The sequence below is a fragment of the Lissotriton helveticus genome, chromosome 3_2, assembly GCF_964261635.1.
Source record: "Lissotriton helveticus chromosome 3_2, aLisHel1.1, whole genome shotgun sequence".
In the NCBI taxonomy this organism is placed as follows: Eukaryota; Metazoa; Chordata; class Amphibia; order Caudata; family Salamandridae; genus Lissotriton; species Lissotriton helveticus.
In genome coordinates this window covers 185,637,639-185,657,143 of record NC_136062.1, presented here as the reverse complement: position 1 = coordinate 185,657,143, position 19,505 = coordinate 185,637,639, and the positions used below count along the sequence as shown (strand labels likewise).

At 44.0% G+C, this 19,505-nt stretch overlaps 1 protein-coding gene across 4 annotated transcripts in view; it reads left to right on the top strand.

Annotated features, from left to right (window-relative positions):
* The window catches only part of MYO9A (myosin IXA), a 1,257,959-nt gene that overhangs the window by 521,150 nt on the left and 717,304 nt on the right, over positions 1-19,505 (top strand). For all 4 annotated transcript variants that reach the window (XM_078685018.1, XM_078685017.1, XM_078685015.1 and 1 more), the window contains one exon: positions 11,567-11,656. In XM_078685018.1, coding sequence (XP_078541144.1) covers positions 11,567-11,656 — 90 coding nt within the window. The remainder of the gene's footprint in view (positions 1-11,566; positions 11,657-19,505) is intronic.

Here is a 19,505-nt window from a genome sequence, read left to right as displayed (position 1 = left end):
TTCCCAGAGGACAGGTAAGTTAGCACCCCAGGACACAACACTCTAGTCCCGTCAGGAAACCGTGGAACCAGATCATCACCTTTTCGTTTTCTCACTCATGCATATCCATAACAAACAAAACAAAGACATGAGAAGTTTACAATATTTATTTAAACTATTGTGCCCTATTATAAAACAACTGCACTTCACCTAGAAAACATATGCATACAAGCAACATGAGTAGCACCACAAGTAAACTAAATACTATGAGAAGCCCCACCATATTTAAAGATGTATCTTCCTCAGCCTGTCTTCCCTACATGGCCACATTGATATATCATAGATCTCTGGGATCAGAACCAAACCCCATATCTGGTATTAGGAAATCTGTATCTCAGGTTGCGCAAGGCTGGCGCGTTCATCTCAGGACCTCTCCTCTGCAAGAATCCCCTCTGTTTTCTAATGGCACATATCGGTGTGTATGATATGCAGTGTTTTGTTTAAACGGCAAAAATGAATTTATGTTGTGTCTAAATGCTGAGCTACGTTCCTAACTGTGCACTGAAAGACAGGGCACAGTGTTTGTTGACCTTGTACGAGATGTTAAGACTGAGTCCCAGAGAGAAGAACCACTATCAAAAACAAGTACAGTGTTTGGTAAAATATTGTGGCACAAAACTAAACATGCTGACTGTAACGTGTGCAAAGCAGGCTGCAACTTGCAGTTCGGCTAAAATAAGGGAAAACTAAGTGGACCCTAAAGGGAACTCTCAACACCTGTACACCCACCAGCAGCAACAGTCTTTTTGTTTCTTCAGTGGCCACGGTTGGGGCTCCCACGGGCTTCCTCAACACCCATCTTATTCCCAAAGCCAGAAAGCGTCCCAGTCCATTTGTGCCTGAGGAAGTAGATCCCATAGAGGTCATGGGACCCACACCCAGCACAGTCCAGTCCTCAGCCCCTTCAGCTGCTTCAAACCCTCTTTATTGGTGCAGCACACCTATCCAGTTGATGGCAGGATCAGGCACTACCTTTCTTAATTACAATCAGTAACTTGCAACAAGTGGGTGCTACAGGTTAAGAAGGGTTATGTCATACCCTTCCTGGAAACTCCACCATCCCCCGAATGGCTCATTGAGAACCATCTCTTTTTGCTTCATCAGGAAGTGCAGTCTCAATTGGACAAAGGAGCCATGAAAAGGGTACTAGCATCAGAAGTAGGACGTGGTTGCTATTCCCACTATTTTCTGGTGCCAAAAATGGGTCAGAGGCCTTTGCCCCATACTAGATCATCCCCTTCTCAACACCTTTCTACGGAAAGAGAAATTCAAGATGCTTATGTTGGCTCAAATTTTGTGTGCCCTGGGCCCTGGAGACTGGATGGTAGCGTTGGATCACCAGGACGCGTAATTCCAGATTCCCGTCCTGCATGCCCAAAGACATTACTTGCAGTTCACATTAGGCAAAGAGCTTTTCTAGTTTGTGGTGCTCACCGGTGCACCTCGGGTGTTCAAGAAAGTGATGGAAGGGTTTGCATCACACCTGCAGAGGTCATGGGTCCCAGTCTTCCCCCTATCTCAATGACTAGCTAATGAAGGCGGCCCTAGGCACTCATCACCCAACTCTAGCCTAAGGCGAACCTTCTGCACTGGCTGGGGTTATGTTATGTTATGTTAGTGACAAATGTTCATAGTGCAGAAAATCATACCTGGAGGAATATCTAAGCGCTTTAGCTGATACAGGCTAGTGAACTTAGTTAAAACTGAAGTGGGTGACTAATCGGACCCTAGTGCTCACTAGACAGTAACATAATATTATGATGATCCAGTAATGTACTACAATACATTAAACAAAGGGAGGAAGATCACCCACCTACCCAAGTTCAACCGCAAAGATTGAAACCAATAATCACACAACCTCAAACACACAAGAAATTCAAATAACTGTTAAATATTAAATCTTTAAACATCAGATGTTCTTTCGTTGTTTATTTTCACCTATTAGCCAATCTCTTTTAGCCAACACGTTTTGTCGCATGGCACGTCACGCCCTAAGACTCCCATCAGAGCTGTAGATTTCCCGAAAAGATAATCCACTCCTTATATCTGGTTAACTTTCCTGAACAGAGTGTACATTCAAGTGGTGGCACCAAACCAATCGAATTACTAAAGCATCTGCTTCTTATTCTGCGGTATGAAAAAAATACCCCTCTCGACCGCCTTGTAAACGCGGTATATCCAACTAGTATTTTCCTCTTAACAAATGGGAACATCCTCCCTCTCAATAGTGTGCTCCGTATAAATTCTGACAAGCAAGTACGCTTAAATCATGGCGTAACATCTGTTGTTTAAAGGCTTAATATTTAACTGTTATTTGAATTCCTTGCATTTGCTTGAGACTGCGTGATTAATGCTGAAGTGACCAGCTAGAATAACTAGCCACATTACTTTCCAAAATTCGTACATAAACGTATTTGCAGAGGTAGGTTTTTTCCAAAGGAAAAAGGCGATACAAGAGAAAGATCTACCACCCAATCTAGCAGTACGAATATGCGGAATCGGCAAAAAATCTTTATCTTTGGATTTTAGCATTCTAGCCCGGTTATAGTGTCTTAGCTTATTTTGTAAATCGAATGGAGCATTGCCATTTAGTGATGTATAGGTAAGGCAACATTACTTGAAAATACGCCTTTTCTTAGTGGGTAGCCAGTGTAGAGAGTTCAAAATCGGAGCAGGAGAGGAATAATATGGCAAACTAGGATGGCTGCCGTATTCTGCACCACCTGCAGGAAGCTAATACGCAAGTAGAGAATAAGTTAAGACAATACAGACAGGTGCACATTCCAATCCACTGTGAGACGCTACCACCAAATGATCCGGACCACCAAACGTGCAGCTTTGATGGATTGCATCTATGCCGGCACCAACAGAAGCAAATAAATCTTTGCCATTATGAAGGATTTCATCTCACCAGCAGCTGCTTCCAACTCGATCACTCCCTCACAGGACCTCCGCAACAATCTCTCTCAATTTTCAGAAACAAAATTGCCACCATCTACAGCAACTTCAACCCGCAACCAGACCCGATAGACCTCTCCCCATCACATCTCTACCCCCACTATGTCTACTCCAGATGAATGCAACCCATTAGTGTCCTGCTCACACCCATTTTGAATGCCTCCACCTCTTCTGTGACCTTCCCAGATACTTGGAAACACTCTCCTGTCCCACTCCCATCGGTGAAGAAACCCTCCACGGACATTTCAGCGATTGCCAACTGCAGACCCATCTTCTTGCTGCCATTCCTGGCCAAAGAGAAAATCATCAAAAGATGCCTCACCAAATAGCTCAATGACCACCAACTCCTCAACATCATTCAGTCTGGTTTCGGACCCAACCCGCCACAGATGACATCTGCATGACTTTGGACGGAGGAGGCACAGTGGCCTCATCCTCCTTGACCTCACACAGCATTTGTCACGGTCTCCCATCCCACCCTCATCCAACGCCTACACAACATCCGAATTCACGGACATGCATTCTCATGGATCTGCTCCTTCATGACTTGAAGGACCCAGTCAGCCTATTATGGTACACCGTGGATGCCTGCATCCTAATCTGTGGGGTTCTGCTAGGCTCCTTCCTCAGCCTGACCATCTTCCACATATACATGATCCATCTACCCAGCATCATCCTCTCTCAAAACATCACTGTCCTTTCTTACTCCTTGCAACTCATTATCTCCCTCCCCAACAAGACGCCCAGAACCAGGATCAAGTTCAATGCCTAATGACTGCAAACGCCCACTGAATAATGTCCAACTGTCTAAAGCTGTCTATACACCATCAAGATCGAAATCATGAAGAGCACTTCACCGTGGAACTCCTTCTGGTAGCCAACAAAGCTACAACTGACACCCACCACCACCCACGCCAATAACCTTGGGTTCGCCATCAACAGCAAATGCAACATGACCTCCCAAGTCAATGTAATCACTGCCTCATGTTTCAATACCCTCATGATGCTAAGGAAGATCATCAAATGGTTCCCAATCAGCACCCGGAAACCGCCATGTATAGTCTGGTCGCAAGTAGGATGGACTATGGGAACACTCCTTTATGCTGAATTCCAAAAAACATTCACCAGAAGGCTGCAGACCATTTAGAACTAGGCGGCCATACTCACTCTAACTTTCCCAACCATATTCTCATCACAACACACTTGAATGAGCTCCACATGCCCAATACAAAAATAAGTACAATTCAAGCTCCTCATCCGTCCTTTCAAGGCATTACATAACACTGGCTCGGTGTAACTCAACAATCGCATCTGCTTTCACAAACCTTCTAGACACCTCCGCTCATCAGGGTTTCTACTTGCACACATTCCACACCTACGGAAAACCAGATTTGGTATCCAAACCTTCTTGAACTTAACTAAGAAAGCGTGAAATGACCTGCTGCTATACAAAAGAGCATTCTCCTAACTTCTTGAATTCCACAAGAAGGTGAAGACCTGGCTTTTTTTTAGTAGTTTCTTTATGCTCTAGGTTTCCCTAGACTCAGCACCAGGATCCCTCCTGGGTGATAGTGCATTTTACAAATCTGCATAACGTAACAGACAAAGGCAGGGACTGTTATACATGTTACTTACTCGGCGTGGAACAGAATGGAATCATCAGGCCTGTTGAGGACCTTTGACACCTGAGTGCCTTCTTCCGTACAGCAAATTCAAAATTCTCACATATGCTCTAGTCCTACCTGCACTGGGCCTAGGATAGAGTCCCACGGGTGTTCACGAAAAGGTTGGGAGATCTTGTATTTCTGTACTGCAATACCTGGCTGCTGAAGATTGCAGACAGTCTTAGACCACCTCTAGACGATTGTGGTGGCACTCATAACCTCTTTAGGTTTTCCCATAAATTAGTCGAAGTTCCACCCGATACCCTCACAGTGAGTTTTTAATGCCTGTGTTCCACCACATTGACTTCGTGACAATCAGCCTGTATCCCCAATGTTTCAGGTTCAGTCCTGTATCTTAGTGACTTTTGATTGTCAAAGAGCAGGATGCTTTTCTTCTGGGCTGATCTGGATATTATGCTGTGCTTTCTGCCAATGTTTATCATTTGTAGAACTCTACAGAAGTTTGAGAATCTTAACAGTTTTGGGTTGATTCTCAAAGTCCCATTATGGCTAAACGAGATTTGTTTCTCAGATACATTACCAGAGTCCAAAGATCCAGATCTCCTGGTTCAGCAACCGTGAGAGCCTAGCTCTTGATAAAACTAATGCTTGTGGGTGTTACACCGGGCTTCCTCGACTCGTTGACTCCAGTTGCTCGTAACATTCTTCACAGATCAGTAATTTCTGGTCTTCAGCGCATTTCTGGACGTCCGTGCCAGTTCAGTGATGGAAGGGGCACCCTTCAAATGCTGCCCTAAGTATCACTCAAATTTCTTCTGGACTGATCACCATCAAGTTTGTAATTTTTGCCTCTCTCTGGAGCAAGGTGAGACCACTTGCCAGGTATGCCTCAGCATCTGGTAGAAGAAGGCCCTTAGATACCGACGCAAGGAGAGGTGGGCCCATTGTAGAATGGAGAGGTGAGATGGAGACAATCCCCTGACAACTTTGAAAAACGTGACGTCGAGATGGAGAAAGAAGCTAGCTCTTCCGAGCCCCAGCTGGTGTAGTCCTGTTTGGAGGAAAGCGCGCCCCTCGAATCGGAGGCGAGCAGCATCAAGAACCTGAGGTTCAACAAACCCCGAAGATTTCGACCGTGAGAATGGTTTCTATCCATTCACAGCCCACAGGCGCCCAGTGACCCCTGTGGACAAGCAGAGCAGTGCACAAGTGGGTATCTGGTGTCAAGGCCAGAGACTCCACAACAGCCTGCAGGTCCACCACAACCTTCAGGCCATTGTCTGCACTGATAGAAGCTTTCGGAGCTGACATCAAAGGCCCCTTATAAACCTCCTTGGAGCCAACGGGTTCATCGAATCTGGCATTGAAGGTGACACAGAAACAGACATCTGCACCCAAACCAACCTCACACTGAAGTCCTAAACTGTCAAAGGTACCATCAATGCCAAATACACTATTGACACCTAAAACCCACTTTATGGTAAAAGCATCATAGTACGCTGGCTCAGACGACTCGGAGCAGCCTAAGAGGGGTTGGATGCTCACCTAAAAGGCTTTTCATTCAACCACAAACTGGCAAAAGTTCTACCAAGCTGCCATGTAAGCCACAGGAGACCCTTCCAATAAAAAGAAAGTTTTCTTTTGAGTAGCAACTTGCCTTGCATCCCCCCTTCCTTAAAGGCATAAGGACAGGCACACTAGCCCCCTCCCTGCTCAACCTCCTCCCCCCTCACTGCCACCACCATATGTACCACGTCCTCGTGCTTAAACAGAAGGATCACAAAACTCTTCTTTTGAGGAGGTTAGTACATTGTATCAATGGATTTCGTATGTTGCCCCCTATGATCCTGAACCCAGGGATGACGATGATGTCAATCCCCAGGCTGATAGAGATCCTGATCTCTACCCAGCCAAACCATCCCCACCTGATGACACCAACTCGTAACCTGAGGTTATACAAAGGGTGGCTACTTTTCATAAAGTAGATATGTGCATCGTCCAGGAAGATGACAACTTCCTGGGTGAAATGCTCTCCAAGACATAACACACCCTTCAATTCCTCACCATGCCGAAATGGATACTCAGGACAGCGCCTGAAACCTTTAAGAGCTGTCAAGGCTTGGTCATCACACTGAGGGTCCAAATAAAGTACAAACCCCGTCCTAATGACCCGCCATCTTTCAATGGCCATTTTCCCCTAACTCCCTTGTGGTCCACTCAACGCGTTTCGCCAACACCCAAGAGTACTCTCCACCTCCTATCAAGCAGAGTAAAAAGATGAAAGTAGGTGGCAAGAGGGTGGCAGCACAATAAGCCACACACTTGCACATTGCCAAGTCCATTGTCCTGCTTTCCAGATTCGACAGGGTGCACTGCAATGAGATGAAGGAACACCTCCCTTAGCAGTATATTATAGACCGCGTGGGTAAGAGCTGGTTACTGAAGGTAAAACAATTTCAAATGCCACCTGCACTCTTATGCAGGGGTGTTAATACTAGCATCCTAATCATGTCATTCTTTCTCCATATGTTTGGCTTTAAGCCAGAATTACAACAGCATCTGCCAAACCTGCTGTTCAGTGATGAACACCTGTTTGGAACGCAGTTAGACCAGATGCTTGAAAAGCTAAAAATGGGCATGGATACCACCAAGGCGATGGGAGCCCTTCATACAGCCAAACCCTATTGGTCTTTTCACACGTCACAGTACTGGGGAGTTAGCAAGACCGCTTCCCCAGACTCTCTGCCAACCTACCAGAGGCAGCAACAACAATACAACTAGCAGTCAACATTGGTTCATTCGGAGGTTACAGAGGCAACAACACCAGAAGGCAGGCCAAAGGAGTTGCCTCCCCCAAACAGTGACTCCCTTCCACACCCCTGACCACGCTACATCTGTTGGGGGAAGAGTGCAGGGGTTTCTTCCATGTAGTGAAGAAAATACCTCCGACTAGTGGTCCTCTCAGTCATACAAGATAGTTACTGCCTATGAGGGTTCACTGAAACCCCACAAACATCCCATACTGCTCACACACCATCCCTGCAGAACACCAGCACCTTTTTCAGGAAGAGGCCCAACCACTTATCCTTAAAGGGGCAATAGACCCAGTACCATTGCAGCACATTGGCAAGGTTGTGTACTCCTGGTACCTTCTCATCCCCAAAAAGTAGGGGTCTTCAAGGCCATTAAAAGTACATCCCCTCAGAACATTTCCACAAGGTCACTCTGTAAAATGTCATCCCACAGGTGCAGCAGGGGGACTTCATGATGGCCAAAAAGTAGGGGTCTCCAAGGCCATTAAAAGTACATCCCCTCAGAACATTTTCACAAGGTCACTCTGTAAAATGTCATCCCACTGGTGCAGCAATACAATTGTCACAGGTGGAGGGTCACTGGGTGGATATAGTCTTGATAAAGGCTAGCACCAATCACTCTCTGCGGTGTAGAACAGCAACAACCTGCTACAGGGTCTGCTCTTCACAGACCCAGTTCCTCAGGTGACCAACACACCGGACACCTTGTTCTCCGGGTGCTGGGTGCATCTTCAGCATCGGGCGGTTCAAGGGTATTTGGTTGCTGCAACAAAGAGGCCTCCACATCAATTACCACAAGCTCCTGGCCATACATCTAGCTCTCAATGCCTTTTTTCACAGGTTCATCACAAAGTGGTGTTAATAGAGGCAGACAATATGACTGCAATTCATTGTGTCCAAAATCAAGGTGGAAAACTCTTCATAACTGTCGGTGTTGGAATAAAGCATTTGGCGCTTCACCACCAGTCACACCTGCTGGTGGAGTACCTTCCGGGAGTGGACAACGATGTTGCATACCTCCTCCTCAGGATGTCGCAACAAGCCAGGGAGTGGGAATTTCACCCACATGTCCTGCTTCGGTACTTCTGACGTTCGGGGTTCACAGACCTTGACCTCTTCGCCAACAACCAGAACGCAAAAACGTCAAAGCTTTGTGTCCACGTTCCCATAAATACAGTCCATGGGCAATGATCTGTGAATGAATTGATCTGGGAAATTTGCCTTTCCTTTTCCTCCTTTCTCACTCCTCTCATACGTGTATCAGAAGCTTCAGCAAATGTACCTCACTTTCATCCTGGTGGCTCCCATTTGGACCAGACAAACCTGGTTTTTGACCCTTATAGAGATGTCTGTGGTTCCCCCTGAGAAGCTTCCCAAGAGGCAATATCTTCTCACACAAAACCAAGGCGCAATCAGACGTCCCTAACCCCAGACAAATCAATCTAGCCATTTGGCTCCTGGGGTCATAGAGTTCACTATTTTAACCTCACTCAATCAAGAGTGTATGTCTATCCTCAAAGAAGCACGCAGACCCACTACGCAGCCTGCTATTCTGCCAAGTTGAAGAGGTTTGTCCATAACTTCATCTCTAAGCACACAGATCCTCTTAAACCAGCAGTTCAGGATATTGCCTGCCACCTCCTGCCACCTCCTCTACAGAAATGAGGCCTCGCTTATACGTCCATACTCTTTGCTGCTATCACAACTTACATGCAGAACAGAGAATTGCCTGTTATCAAGGTTTTCATGGAAGGACTGAAGCTGGTTAATCCACCTAGTGTAACCCCCGCCTATGCCTAGAATCTTAATGTTGTTCTTATGAGATTCATGGGGCCCTCCTTTACAGCCCCACATGTATTACATTGAAAGGACCCAACCTGCTTTGCAATACTTAGAAATCTTTGTTGCTTTCACCAAGCCACACAAAGGACACACTCTTACAGAAGGGGTCATAGCGAGATCAATTGTCATGTGTATCCAAACCTGCTACATTAAGGCTAAAAGGAATTTGCCTGCCCAACCCAGACTTCATTCCTTGCACACAAAAGGAGCCGTTATGGCTTTTTTGGGGGGCAAACGCGTCTGTAGCTACCATTTGTAAGGGAGCTACATGGTCCACTTAGAATGCATTCACCAAACACTATTGTGTGGCTGTCTGAGCCCACCAACAAGCAGGAGCTGGCCAAGCTGTTCTAAGTCCTCTGGAACATTCTTCGGCTAGCCACTGCTTAGTGGAGGGGTGTACTGCATTATCATCTATGCAGAGCATGTGTATTTACAGCCACACATGCTGTTCTAGCATGTAGTACTTTAGAGTCCTATTTGCCCAGCCACCTCACCGGAAGCCTTTGGTTTTTGCAGATGTGCAGTTCTCTTAAATGCTTGGTATATACCTTATTGCCTGGCCATCACACTTTCCTATCTAACGCTCCATCTTTAATCTAAGCCGCTGTGCAGAAAACAATCTAACAATGGAGCTGATGCTGACTCGAAAGACTTATTCGAAGAAAAATAGTAGCAAACGTCTGAGCCCAAATGTAGATGGCAGGAGTATGCAGGGCATGTGAATCTGCAACACTACATGCTATGAACAGATCTTTATAAGGTAAGTAACATATTCCTTATGCACCATAATACTTTATAAATAAATTGGGACTCATCAAAAAAAATGCAGTTTTATGGTGTCAGTCGAAAAGCAAATCGCATTGCTTTTGCCACTGGGCTCTTGGGAATCTCTTTTGCACTCTGCAGGCCTCCTTTGATTGTTATTACTTTCATGCAATATGTAGTAGACTCAGGAATGCGTATGGACTCCTGCAGACGTAATCTCTTGACTAGTGATACCTAAATTATTAGGCCTAGTAATATTTTTTGGGGGACAAATGAGGCGGTTTGTGGGAATTTTTATGGGAGTCCATATTTGTACCCTCCTATCGCTCAAAGTGCTCAGCAGTATCATCTCCGTTTACTGCCTGCCATCTTACTATTAGGACTCATTGCGTCTTGGTTTTTGTAACGTTGACCTTTTAGCATTCTCAGTTGCTTTTACTTTTGCCATAGGAGATGTGGGCTTCAAACTCTGTAGAAAAGATACATATTTAGATTTCCATAAAGACACAGTGGGTATGAAAACGGCTCTCTGGTTTAGTTCCTAAGGATTTGACAGAATTTCAGCCATAGTACTACCATTCTTCCAACCAGTTCATCAGTCTTCCTCAGCTCAATAAACTCTGCACGACCTAGAATACACCAAGGCTCATAAATGCTTCCGGGGACAAAATGACACATTTTCTAAGGGCGTCCGGTCAGAACACATTATCTAGCCCTATTCAAGTTAACCAAGAAGCCGTGTTTATTTTTGCTCTACAGAAATGCTTGTGTGTATCCAAAGCCCGAAAAGTAGATAGATTCACCCGCCTCCCATATTTCAGGCTAATTCCACCGGAACTAATGACCACAGGTGACTCCAAATTCATATGCACTTTGCTGAAATATGTAGGGTAGCCGTGTAGGCTGCCTCCCGTTCAGTGGGTGCCCTATCATGCAAAGATGCAGCATATGTTCTAGAAGTTCTGTCCAGTCTGGGTGTTGAAAGCTAGTTTGTTGTATGTTTCGCCCCCCTCTGGGATTCTACTTTTGTGGGATTATGTTCTCAACCACTGGGGATGGAGAAGAAAACAGCAGAATAACGAAAAGTATCCTTAATGGTCATTTTCAACATTTAACCCTTGCGTTCCCACCATCACAATATTCACCCAGCCTGCCTCTAGAACAGCATATTCCTTGCTGCAAAAGTAAACAAAAAGCCTGTTGGAACTGGGCTAGATCAGTTATGACCGTTGTGCTGGCTGTGGAGGTCCTGCGTGCGATAAGGGAATATGAGCAGACAGCTTTCGCACAACATTTTCAAAGGGATTTTTAATTTTTAAAAACGGCGGTCTTGTCGGTTCTGCCTGGTGTAGGCAAATCCCAACCAATTGTGAGGGAGGGAGATAGAGCAAGGACTAAGAGTATAAGATTCATAATGAAGATTTTTTTATTTCTTTATATGCAATATAATATTTTAGTAAGCCAGTATGCCCGTACTGCTTTATTGTAAATTAACTGATATGTTGCTTTTGTTGACTTTAGGTGAAAGAGGAGCTGCTGTTTGAAGCACTGATTACCCGGAAGACAGTAACAGTGGGTGAAAGACTCGTTCTTCCATACAGCCTGTCGGACGTAAGTAATCAAATGCGCCTGCACAAGGCCATCCATCCTCAGTTGCGTTTACAGAGCGGTCATATCCACCAACATTATAATAGGCCGGTTTGCTGTAAGCTGCTGTAAATTATTTTTTTTATCCGTGTGTCCAAGAAGGGAAAATATTTTCCTACTTGTTTTAACAGAAATAGATTTGAGTTTTGTGAGGGAGTCTTATTAGGTTATTCAAGTGTCCCCACCCAACCGCCAGACAACTTAGAAGAAAAGGAAAGTATATTGAGCCATATTTGGGAAGTACCTATACTAACTGTTCCTTGGAATAAAACATGTAGTAATTAGAATTCGGGTTTTGTAGTAGGTTCGACATTAGTTTCCATACGAGGTATTTTGAATTTTAGAATTTTCAGTAGATTTAGTTGTCTATAGTTCAGTGGGACTTACTCTTCCTTACTAATCTCTCACGTTGACTGGAGGTGATTTCTTTAGGGCTTTTGTTGTGCCAGCTGCACACGAAATTAGCTGCTGTAAATGTTCTTTTTAGTATCTGCTTTGTACCCATGTAAAAGTCCACCTGTTTTAGTCCACCTATGAAAAAAATATTGTATTCAGAGAAAAGAATGCCAAAATCCTTCCAGTATGTAGAATAAATGAAGGGGCACTTGTACTTGGGCTCTACACACTTTACAGGACTGCAGCATGGCCCTATGGTGGGCAATTCTGTCTTCGGCTATGCGGATTAGCCCTTGAACAGTCAATCAAAATATAGGGCTGTATTCTGATTGGTTGAACTTCCGCTAATGAGAATTATTAAAACATCAGGTTGTTGCTGGTTGATGGTTACCCCATAAGAATTGCTGTTTGTTCACCTTTCAACCACTCAACTTTTTTTTCTCATCCCACATGAGAGATGGGACAGTGACCTGGGTTTCCAGTTGACAGACACCAAAAGAGGGAGACCATCATGGTTTAAAAGCTTTTGGTCTGTTCTAACCATGTTCTTCAAACATCTTGGCCAAAATAAGTGTTGGGTACTTTTTATGCTGAATAATGTCATGCTAGCATCAATCTATGGGTGTTTGAAATGATCATCTCTAGCGTTGCTTTCCTCCAGATATTGCCTCCATTTGTTGAACTTGTTTTTTCTGGCCCTAGGTCTCTGTGTACTTTGCTCCTGCTAGCCAATGGGAAAGTGCTTTTTCTCTCCCTCCTAAACTTGGTGCAGTTGGCATATGCCTAATCCGCACATTTAATTTACTTATAAGTCCTACATATATGGTACTGCACATGCAAAGGGCTTATAAGTAAAATGCTACTAGTAGGCTACAAAAGGGGGTGGTGATGGACGGAGCATCTGAACCAATCAGTAGGCTACAGCAGTAATTGTGCCACCCTCTAAAGTAGCTCCGTGAACCATGTCCCAAGGCATGTGTTGCAACCTAGGTCTGAAGATTTAAACTGACATTTTGACCAGGTAAAATAAATATTTTACCAGGCCTAAACCATCCTTTTGAATACTTTTAAGTCCTAGTAAAGTTAGCCATAAACGCCCACAAGGCAGGATCCATGGTATTTAAAAAGTAGGACATGTACATTTAATATATTGCATCTACCGGCAGTGAAAATCCTCTATTGTCTTTTTTCACTGTGGCAAAGCTGGCTCTCCCAAGGTTAACACTGGTTTATACTATGACTTAAATAAGTGCTAAATTTGGTTTGGGAATAGGTAGAAAAAGGTTCAAGGACATTTTTATAGTAACTGAATACCCAACGTAATGGTGAAGTTGGATTTTATATTATAATTTATGAATGTGACACTTGTTTTTTTCATGCCTAATATCAAGATGCTTTCCTGCCAGTGTCCAGCTGTCACCTGACGGCTCTCCTGTGGTAAAATGTGTATTGGTCCGGGAAAGTGGGCAAAGGTTCTTGGGGGTAGGAAGGAGAACTCTTCCCTTGACATGATGGCTTGGGGGGCTGTGCCTCGACTCTTCCCAGGCTACAAAGAGTGCCTACCTTATCACTGGCAGATGAAGCTCACACTTGGGCCTTCTTTCCCTTTGTCTCGCTAGTCAGGATGGCACCAAACCATTTAGGTGTAGATTTACTAACTATAACTGGTTTAAGGGGTGATCAAAGGCTTGCCCACCACCCACAGGCTGGCACTGGGTTGAAACCTGGACTCACAGTCCTCTCTTTAAAATACTCCTGGACCTGTGAAGAATCAGAAGGACTGCTGTGCTGTTTGAGGAACCGAACAAAAGACTGGGCCTGCTTGCTTAGAGCCCAGAACCCAAGGGTCAGTTCGCTGACCTCCAGTTTGAGCTACAGGAATCCAGCAAGCTTTCAGATGCCCCTTTTCCTTCAACTGCCCAGCTGGCAAGTACCAACTGGACTTGCACTGGACCTTGCTGCTGGCCTCTGTTGAGTGACTCTTAACCTCGAAGTGTTGCCCTCCGGTCCTAAACCCTTGACTGGGGTTAGAGCAGGGTTCTCCAACCTTTTCAGTAGTGAGAGCTACTTCTGATCAGTGAAAATCATTCTGAGCTACTGAAGGTCAAGCCACTAGTGCAGTTTTACTAGACACCCACCCAACCCCAGCTTTATTGACTTTAAGCCTAATTTCTATAGCGCCAGATACAATGGTTTGTACAGAATACTTTGCCTAGGACACTGACAGAGCTGCCATGTGTGTCAATAAAAGAGTGGTCTTTGGGGATTTGTGAGCATGTGTGCATATGAATGGGCTAAATGGATGGGTGAATGAGAGCCGGTATCGTATGTACTTGTGGCCCTGGACCTACTTTTTGCCATATGTGGCACCATTACATGTATAACACAAACGTACACCATTTTTTAAATAAGAGAAATGTACTGTGCAGAAAAACGCTCAGAAAAACTTTTCATAATATGGAACTTTTTTTGCCCTTTCAATTTATCCGTCTTAAAAAAACATGGCTGTATTTTTCAGTTATAAATATGACACCATGTCTACTAACCACTGGGATCAAGATGACTGCAGTGTGTAAATGTGACACTTTAAAATGGGAGAAATTTATACTGAAGAGCTAACTTTCTGGATTCCATAACACTCATCATTTAAATGTTTTCCCTTTTCAAAGTGTTGCATTTACAAACAGGCATCTTGCAGCCATTGGCATGTGGACACAGTGCCATATTTATAACAGGAAAATGCATCTATTTGTTTAAATGTGAGGAATCTAAAGTTGAGAAATATGCTTCATAAAATATTAAAGAGATTGGCTTAATTGAAAGTGGAAAAAAGATGGACTTAATTTTTCCTAGATATATATTTTTTCACTTCAAATTTCTCCCCCAAAAATGATTGTATATTTAAGTTTTAAATGTGACACAGTTTCTACTAGCCACTCGGAGCAAGAGGCCTGTTTGTAAATTTTACACTATGAAATGAGGGAAGATTAAAATGAAGAGTTAACTTAATCGGTAACTCTAGATTTTATTTTTCTCCCATTTAAAAGCCTTCGGAAACATCATTTTTGTTCTCACGTTCCAATATCGAGTTGGCCAGGACTTTGAGTTAAGTACCTCAGTGCTTTAGTTCTTCATCTCTGTGCCCCACCCTGGGTCATATATCTGACTTGAGCACTAATCATTATCAGACCCTGCTATATGCAGCCTGATGATGATGATGATAATGTAAAATAAACACAGCCTTCTCTTAACTTGTGAAATGTGACCCTGAGCTTTTTTAAAAATGAACTCTAGGCTGCCAGCTATTCTGAAGGTGTCTGCGAGCTACTGATAACTCGCAACAATGGGTTAGAAACCACAGGGTGAGAGTTTACCCCTCCTGTCCCCAAACTACAAGATTTGGGACTTAAAAACGTTTTGCCAACTTTGTTCCTGAAGAACTGTTGGAGGACAGGACTGCCGTCGAAGCCGCAGCTGTCGACATCGTATCGCCCAGTCAGCCTTTCTAGTTTGCTATGGTGGAGACTTGACTTCCAGAAAAGTGTATACATATGAACATAGATGGCTTCATCCGGACCGATGCTGAGCAGCAACTAATCGACTTTGAGTCCTTCCTGGGCAAAGACTTTGGACTTCACTGCTCAGAGCTTTCTTGCCTTTGTAAATGAATGTGTTGGAACCCCGCTCTTCAGCATTCTGCTATAGAGTCCTGCTACGGATCCGGCTTGGAGTTTACCCCTACGACAACCCGAGGACCACTTTTTCTCAGTAAAAGGTTTGAAGACAGATGGAAACTTTCCGCTAAGATGAACATGGTCCCTGAATTTAATGCACGCTTCATGGGAGTTGGCCTTAACTTTTGACTTGAACTGGTGTATCATAACCAAATAATCGCAGTTATCACTATTTTTAAATCGGACTTTAAAAATACATATTTCTGGCTCGACTTATTGTTTTTTGTCATGTTGGTGTCATATTTTTTATTAAAATGTACTCCGTTTCTAAATTGGTTGTGTTTACTCTTTATAACTGCTAACTAGTGGTAAAGTGTTAGTGCTGTCCCTCTTAAACATCGTCAAATTAGCTTATACCTAATTGCATATTCAATTTACTTACAAGTCCTTGGTATATATTACTACATGTACCTAGAGTAGTGGTTTTTGCTTTGGACTGGGAAAACTGTACTGTTTCCCAGTATCAAGGATGGTCCAGTAGACTGCAATTGAGTTCCACTGGAAACTCTTTGTGAAACTGCACTAACAAGAAAGCAGGCTGTGATGTCACATGGTCCACTGGAGTTAAATTGGGAGATCTATGAGGATCACACCTTCGGCTTGAATGCGTTGATAAGGTGAGTGTACGAGGTTTTTGTACTGCTTGCAGTGGAAATACCTACTAAGCAAGCAGTGCTTAGTTAGAGTTTTGAGTAATCTATATTCGAAGAGCAACATGGTCTCCACATAGATGTTCAGAATCCTAATCTTTATGCACTGGGCTCCATATCTTACAGTACAGACGTAGCCCTTCGTGGTAAGCAAGTAGCCTGGTACGAGCCTAAGCGTGGGTAAAATTCTACTGGTAATATAACAAACCTGTTTGTAGAACGACCTTTCACCTCGAGGATGTCTCTTATCGCTGTTAGCTAACAGTTTTTTAATGGTCTGTCTGTTTCCATGTAAATGGAAACTGTCTGGGTGGAGACCTTTTCAAGTCATTCGTCCTATGTTGTGTAGCGATATTGCAGCATCTATAAGATCTACTTCGGACCTAAAGATCTAAACACCCTCCTATACCCTGAAGGTTGGCCGAACTATCCAACAGCTCGTTGATATCTGTAGTTTAAGCACAAAGCAAATCTACTAGAATTGAAATTAGTACCGAGATGGATAAAACGTATGTGTAGGGATTGGAATTCATATTGAGGTGGAATGAACACATCTGGAAATGTAATTATTGTTGAGATGTATTTGTGGCTGGGCAGAGTCTAATAACTTGGAGAGTGGAGTTTCCGGTAGGTGACGAAGAAGCTGGATTTGTGGAGGTGTGTGCAACCCTACTAATGGGAACTAGAGGGGTTGTTAGACCCTAGAATTCAGGTGCTTTGGTAGAATAATGTATATACCACAATGCTAAAGAAAAAATAAGATGCTTCAGATCAGTCGGTGTGCATTGCCACTTGGTGTTTGTGGTAGAATCAGAAGGGGCTGCATAACTCTATAGGCTGAGTCTCCACAGCACTTAGGTGTTGTACTTCAGAACTGATGTATATTTTCAAGGATCTCTGTGTGCTTCCGGTATTGACATTTTCAGATTGAACTGCTAATCAGAATTCAAATGAATTGATAAAACTGTCTGTATTTATTATAAAAATAGCTGGCATCACTGCAAGGAAAGGGTGGAGGTGAAATGTTACCGGTGTGTGTGTGGACTCAACACATTGATGGATTCAAGCAGTTGCTTCGGCTCTTTACTGAGTACATTTGTAGAGCTGCCAGCTAGGGTCTACAGTGAGACGGAGAGTTCTGTAGGTCAGGACCGTGGTCTCTTAAATGGTAGAGAATGGTCGCGGGATTGAAAGGGGGTGTGCTGTAATCCAGATTTGAAATGCATTTGTATAATGATTTTGTCTGTGTTTTAGTACTGTGATATCCGTGGCAGAGGAGGCACGAAAAGTGGAGGAACAACCACATTTTAGTGAGGTCCAAATCATGGACAGGATGGAAATGAAGATAGTCTTCCTCCAGTTAAACGACTTTGGAAAACGGTGGTGGTGTTTTTTTATTTTTTTATTAACTTTTTATAGACATGTGTTTCTAGTGCTCAATACACACATGCACCCTTTACACGAAACCCCCTAAATCAATTTGCTAACGGTGGATTTGTCACAGACATTGTTTAATACCACCGACACATTTTGATTAGGGGGTTATGTTGCTGAAATACCATTTAAATGTCTTGATGTGAATGTATTTTAAATGTGTGAGTGTTACCTTTCAATGGGAATGTCAAACTGTACCCTTCCTTAAACTGGTTAGAAGGATCTTTAAGATGAGGAGTAATAAAGATATAGCATTTCAGAGTTCATAGGGGCTGACCACCTGCATCCTCTCCGAAAATGAATCACCGGGGACTGCAGGAAATTAGGACTCTGTGCCAGTTTTAATGCTGTAAAATACTGGATGCTGCTTGACAGTATTAGGAGTTTGGCCAAGATGTATGTGGGAAACAGTATTGCAATGGCATGTGTCGCTGAAGGTTAAGAATCAGCTACATTGCTCCTTTATTTGGTCTTCTGACTACTGAGATTTCAGGGAAGATGGAGGCTACTTAGATAGACAGCTTTTGTTGTTCTTTTAGTTATATGATAGCAGGGTTGTGCACTTTAGGATTAAGATACATTGAGAGCTGCGGGGTAGTCTTAGAGATGTGATAGCGGGGATACCAGTGCTGTTTGTTGTGGAGGGAGGCAAGCGGCACTACTTCCTGGTTGCTCCATCTGAGGCGGCCATATTTGGGGGGTTGACGCGCTAGTCTCCCACTCCGCCTAACCTATTTAGCCTCTCATTCGATCGCGCAGCGGTAGCGCCGTAGACGCGCCGGAGAGGCGCCAGAGAGAAGCCAGTCTGCGCCAGTCCGCGTCCAGACGCTTCCGGCGGACCGGTGGCTAGATTTGTTTGCTATGGCAAGTCCTCCGCTTACCTACAATTCCTCTTTGCTGTTTGCTCTTCGCCCCCCCATTTGTCCTCCATGTGTCCACTCGTTCCGCCCATCTGACACCAATTACTCCTGTAAAAACTGTAACTGGAGCCCATCTCTCCTGCAGACCGGCTCTTCACATTCATTCTCTACTAGGGAATGGAGAATGTTTCTTTTAAATTGTAGGTCCGTTTGCAAACATCACATGGAAATACACATATTGATTGAAGAGCTCAATCCTCACGCTCTTTTCCTAACGGAAACGTGGCTCCATACAGACAATGATCCAGCTATTGTCTGGGCCATTCCACAGGGATTTACGTTAAAGAGACTAGATCGTCAGATTGGGAGGGGCGGGGGAGTGGCTATTGTTTATCGAGACAGTTATAAATGCCGTATTACCACCACCACCTCACCAACCTGCGAAAGTGTTCACTTTTCGCTAGAATTCTCCCCCACTACCACTTTCTCAGGCATGCTAGCCTATCGTCCTCCTGGTGCTCTTAAAAATTCCATTACTCAAATAACGGATCTTGCTGCAAGTGTCGTGCTATCTTCACCCAATTTTACCTTATTGGGGGATCTCAATTTGCATTTAGATGATCCTTACGACACAGCAGCTAATACCCTTTGTTCCAACCTTCAAGCGCTGGACCTTCACCAAAAGGGTTTCCACGTAACCCACAATAGAGGTCATCTTCTTGACCACATTTATAGTAAT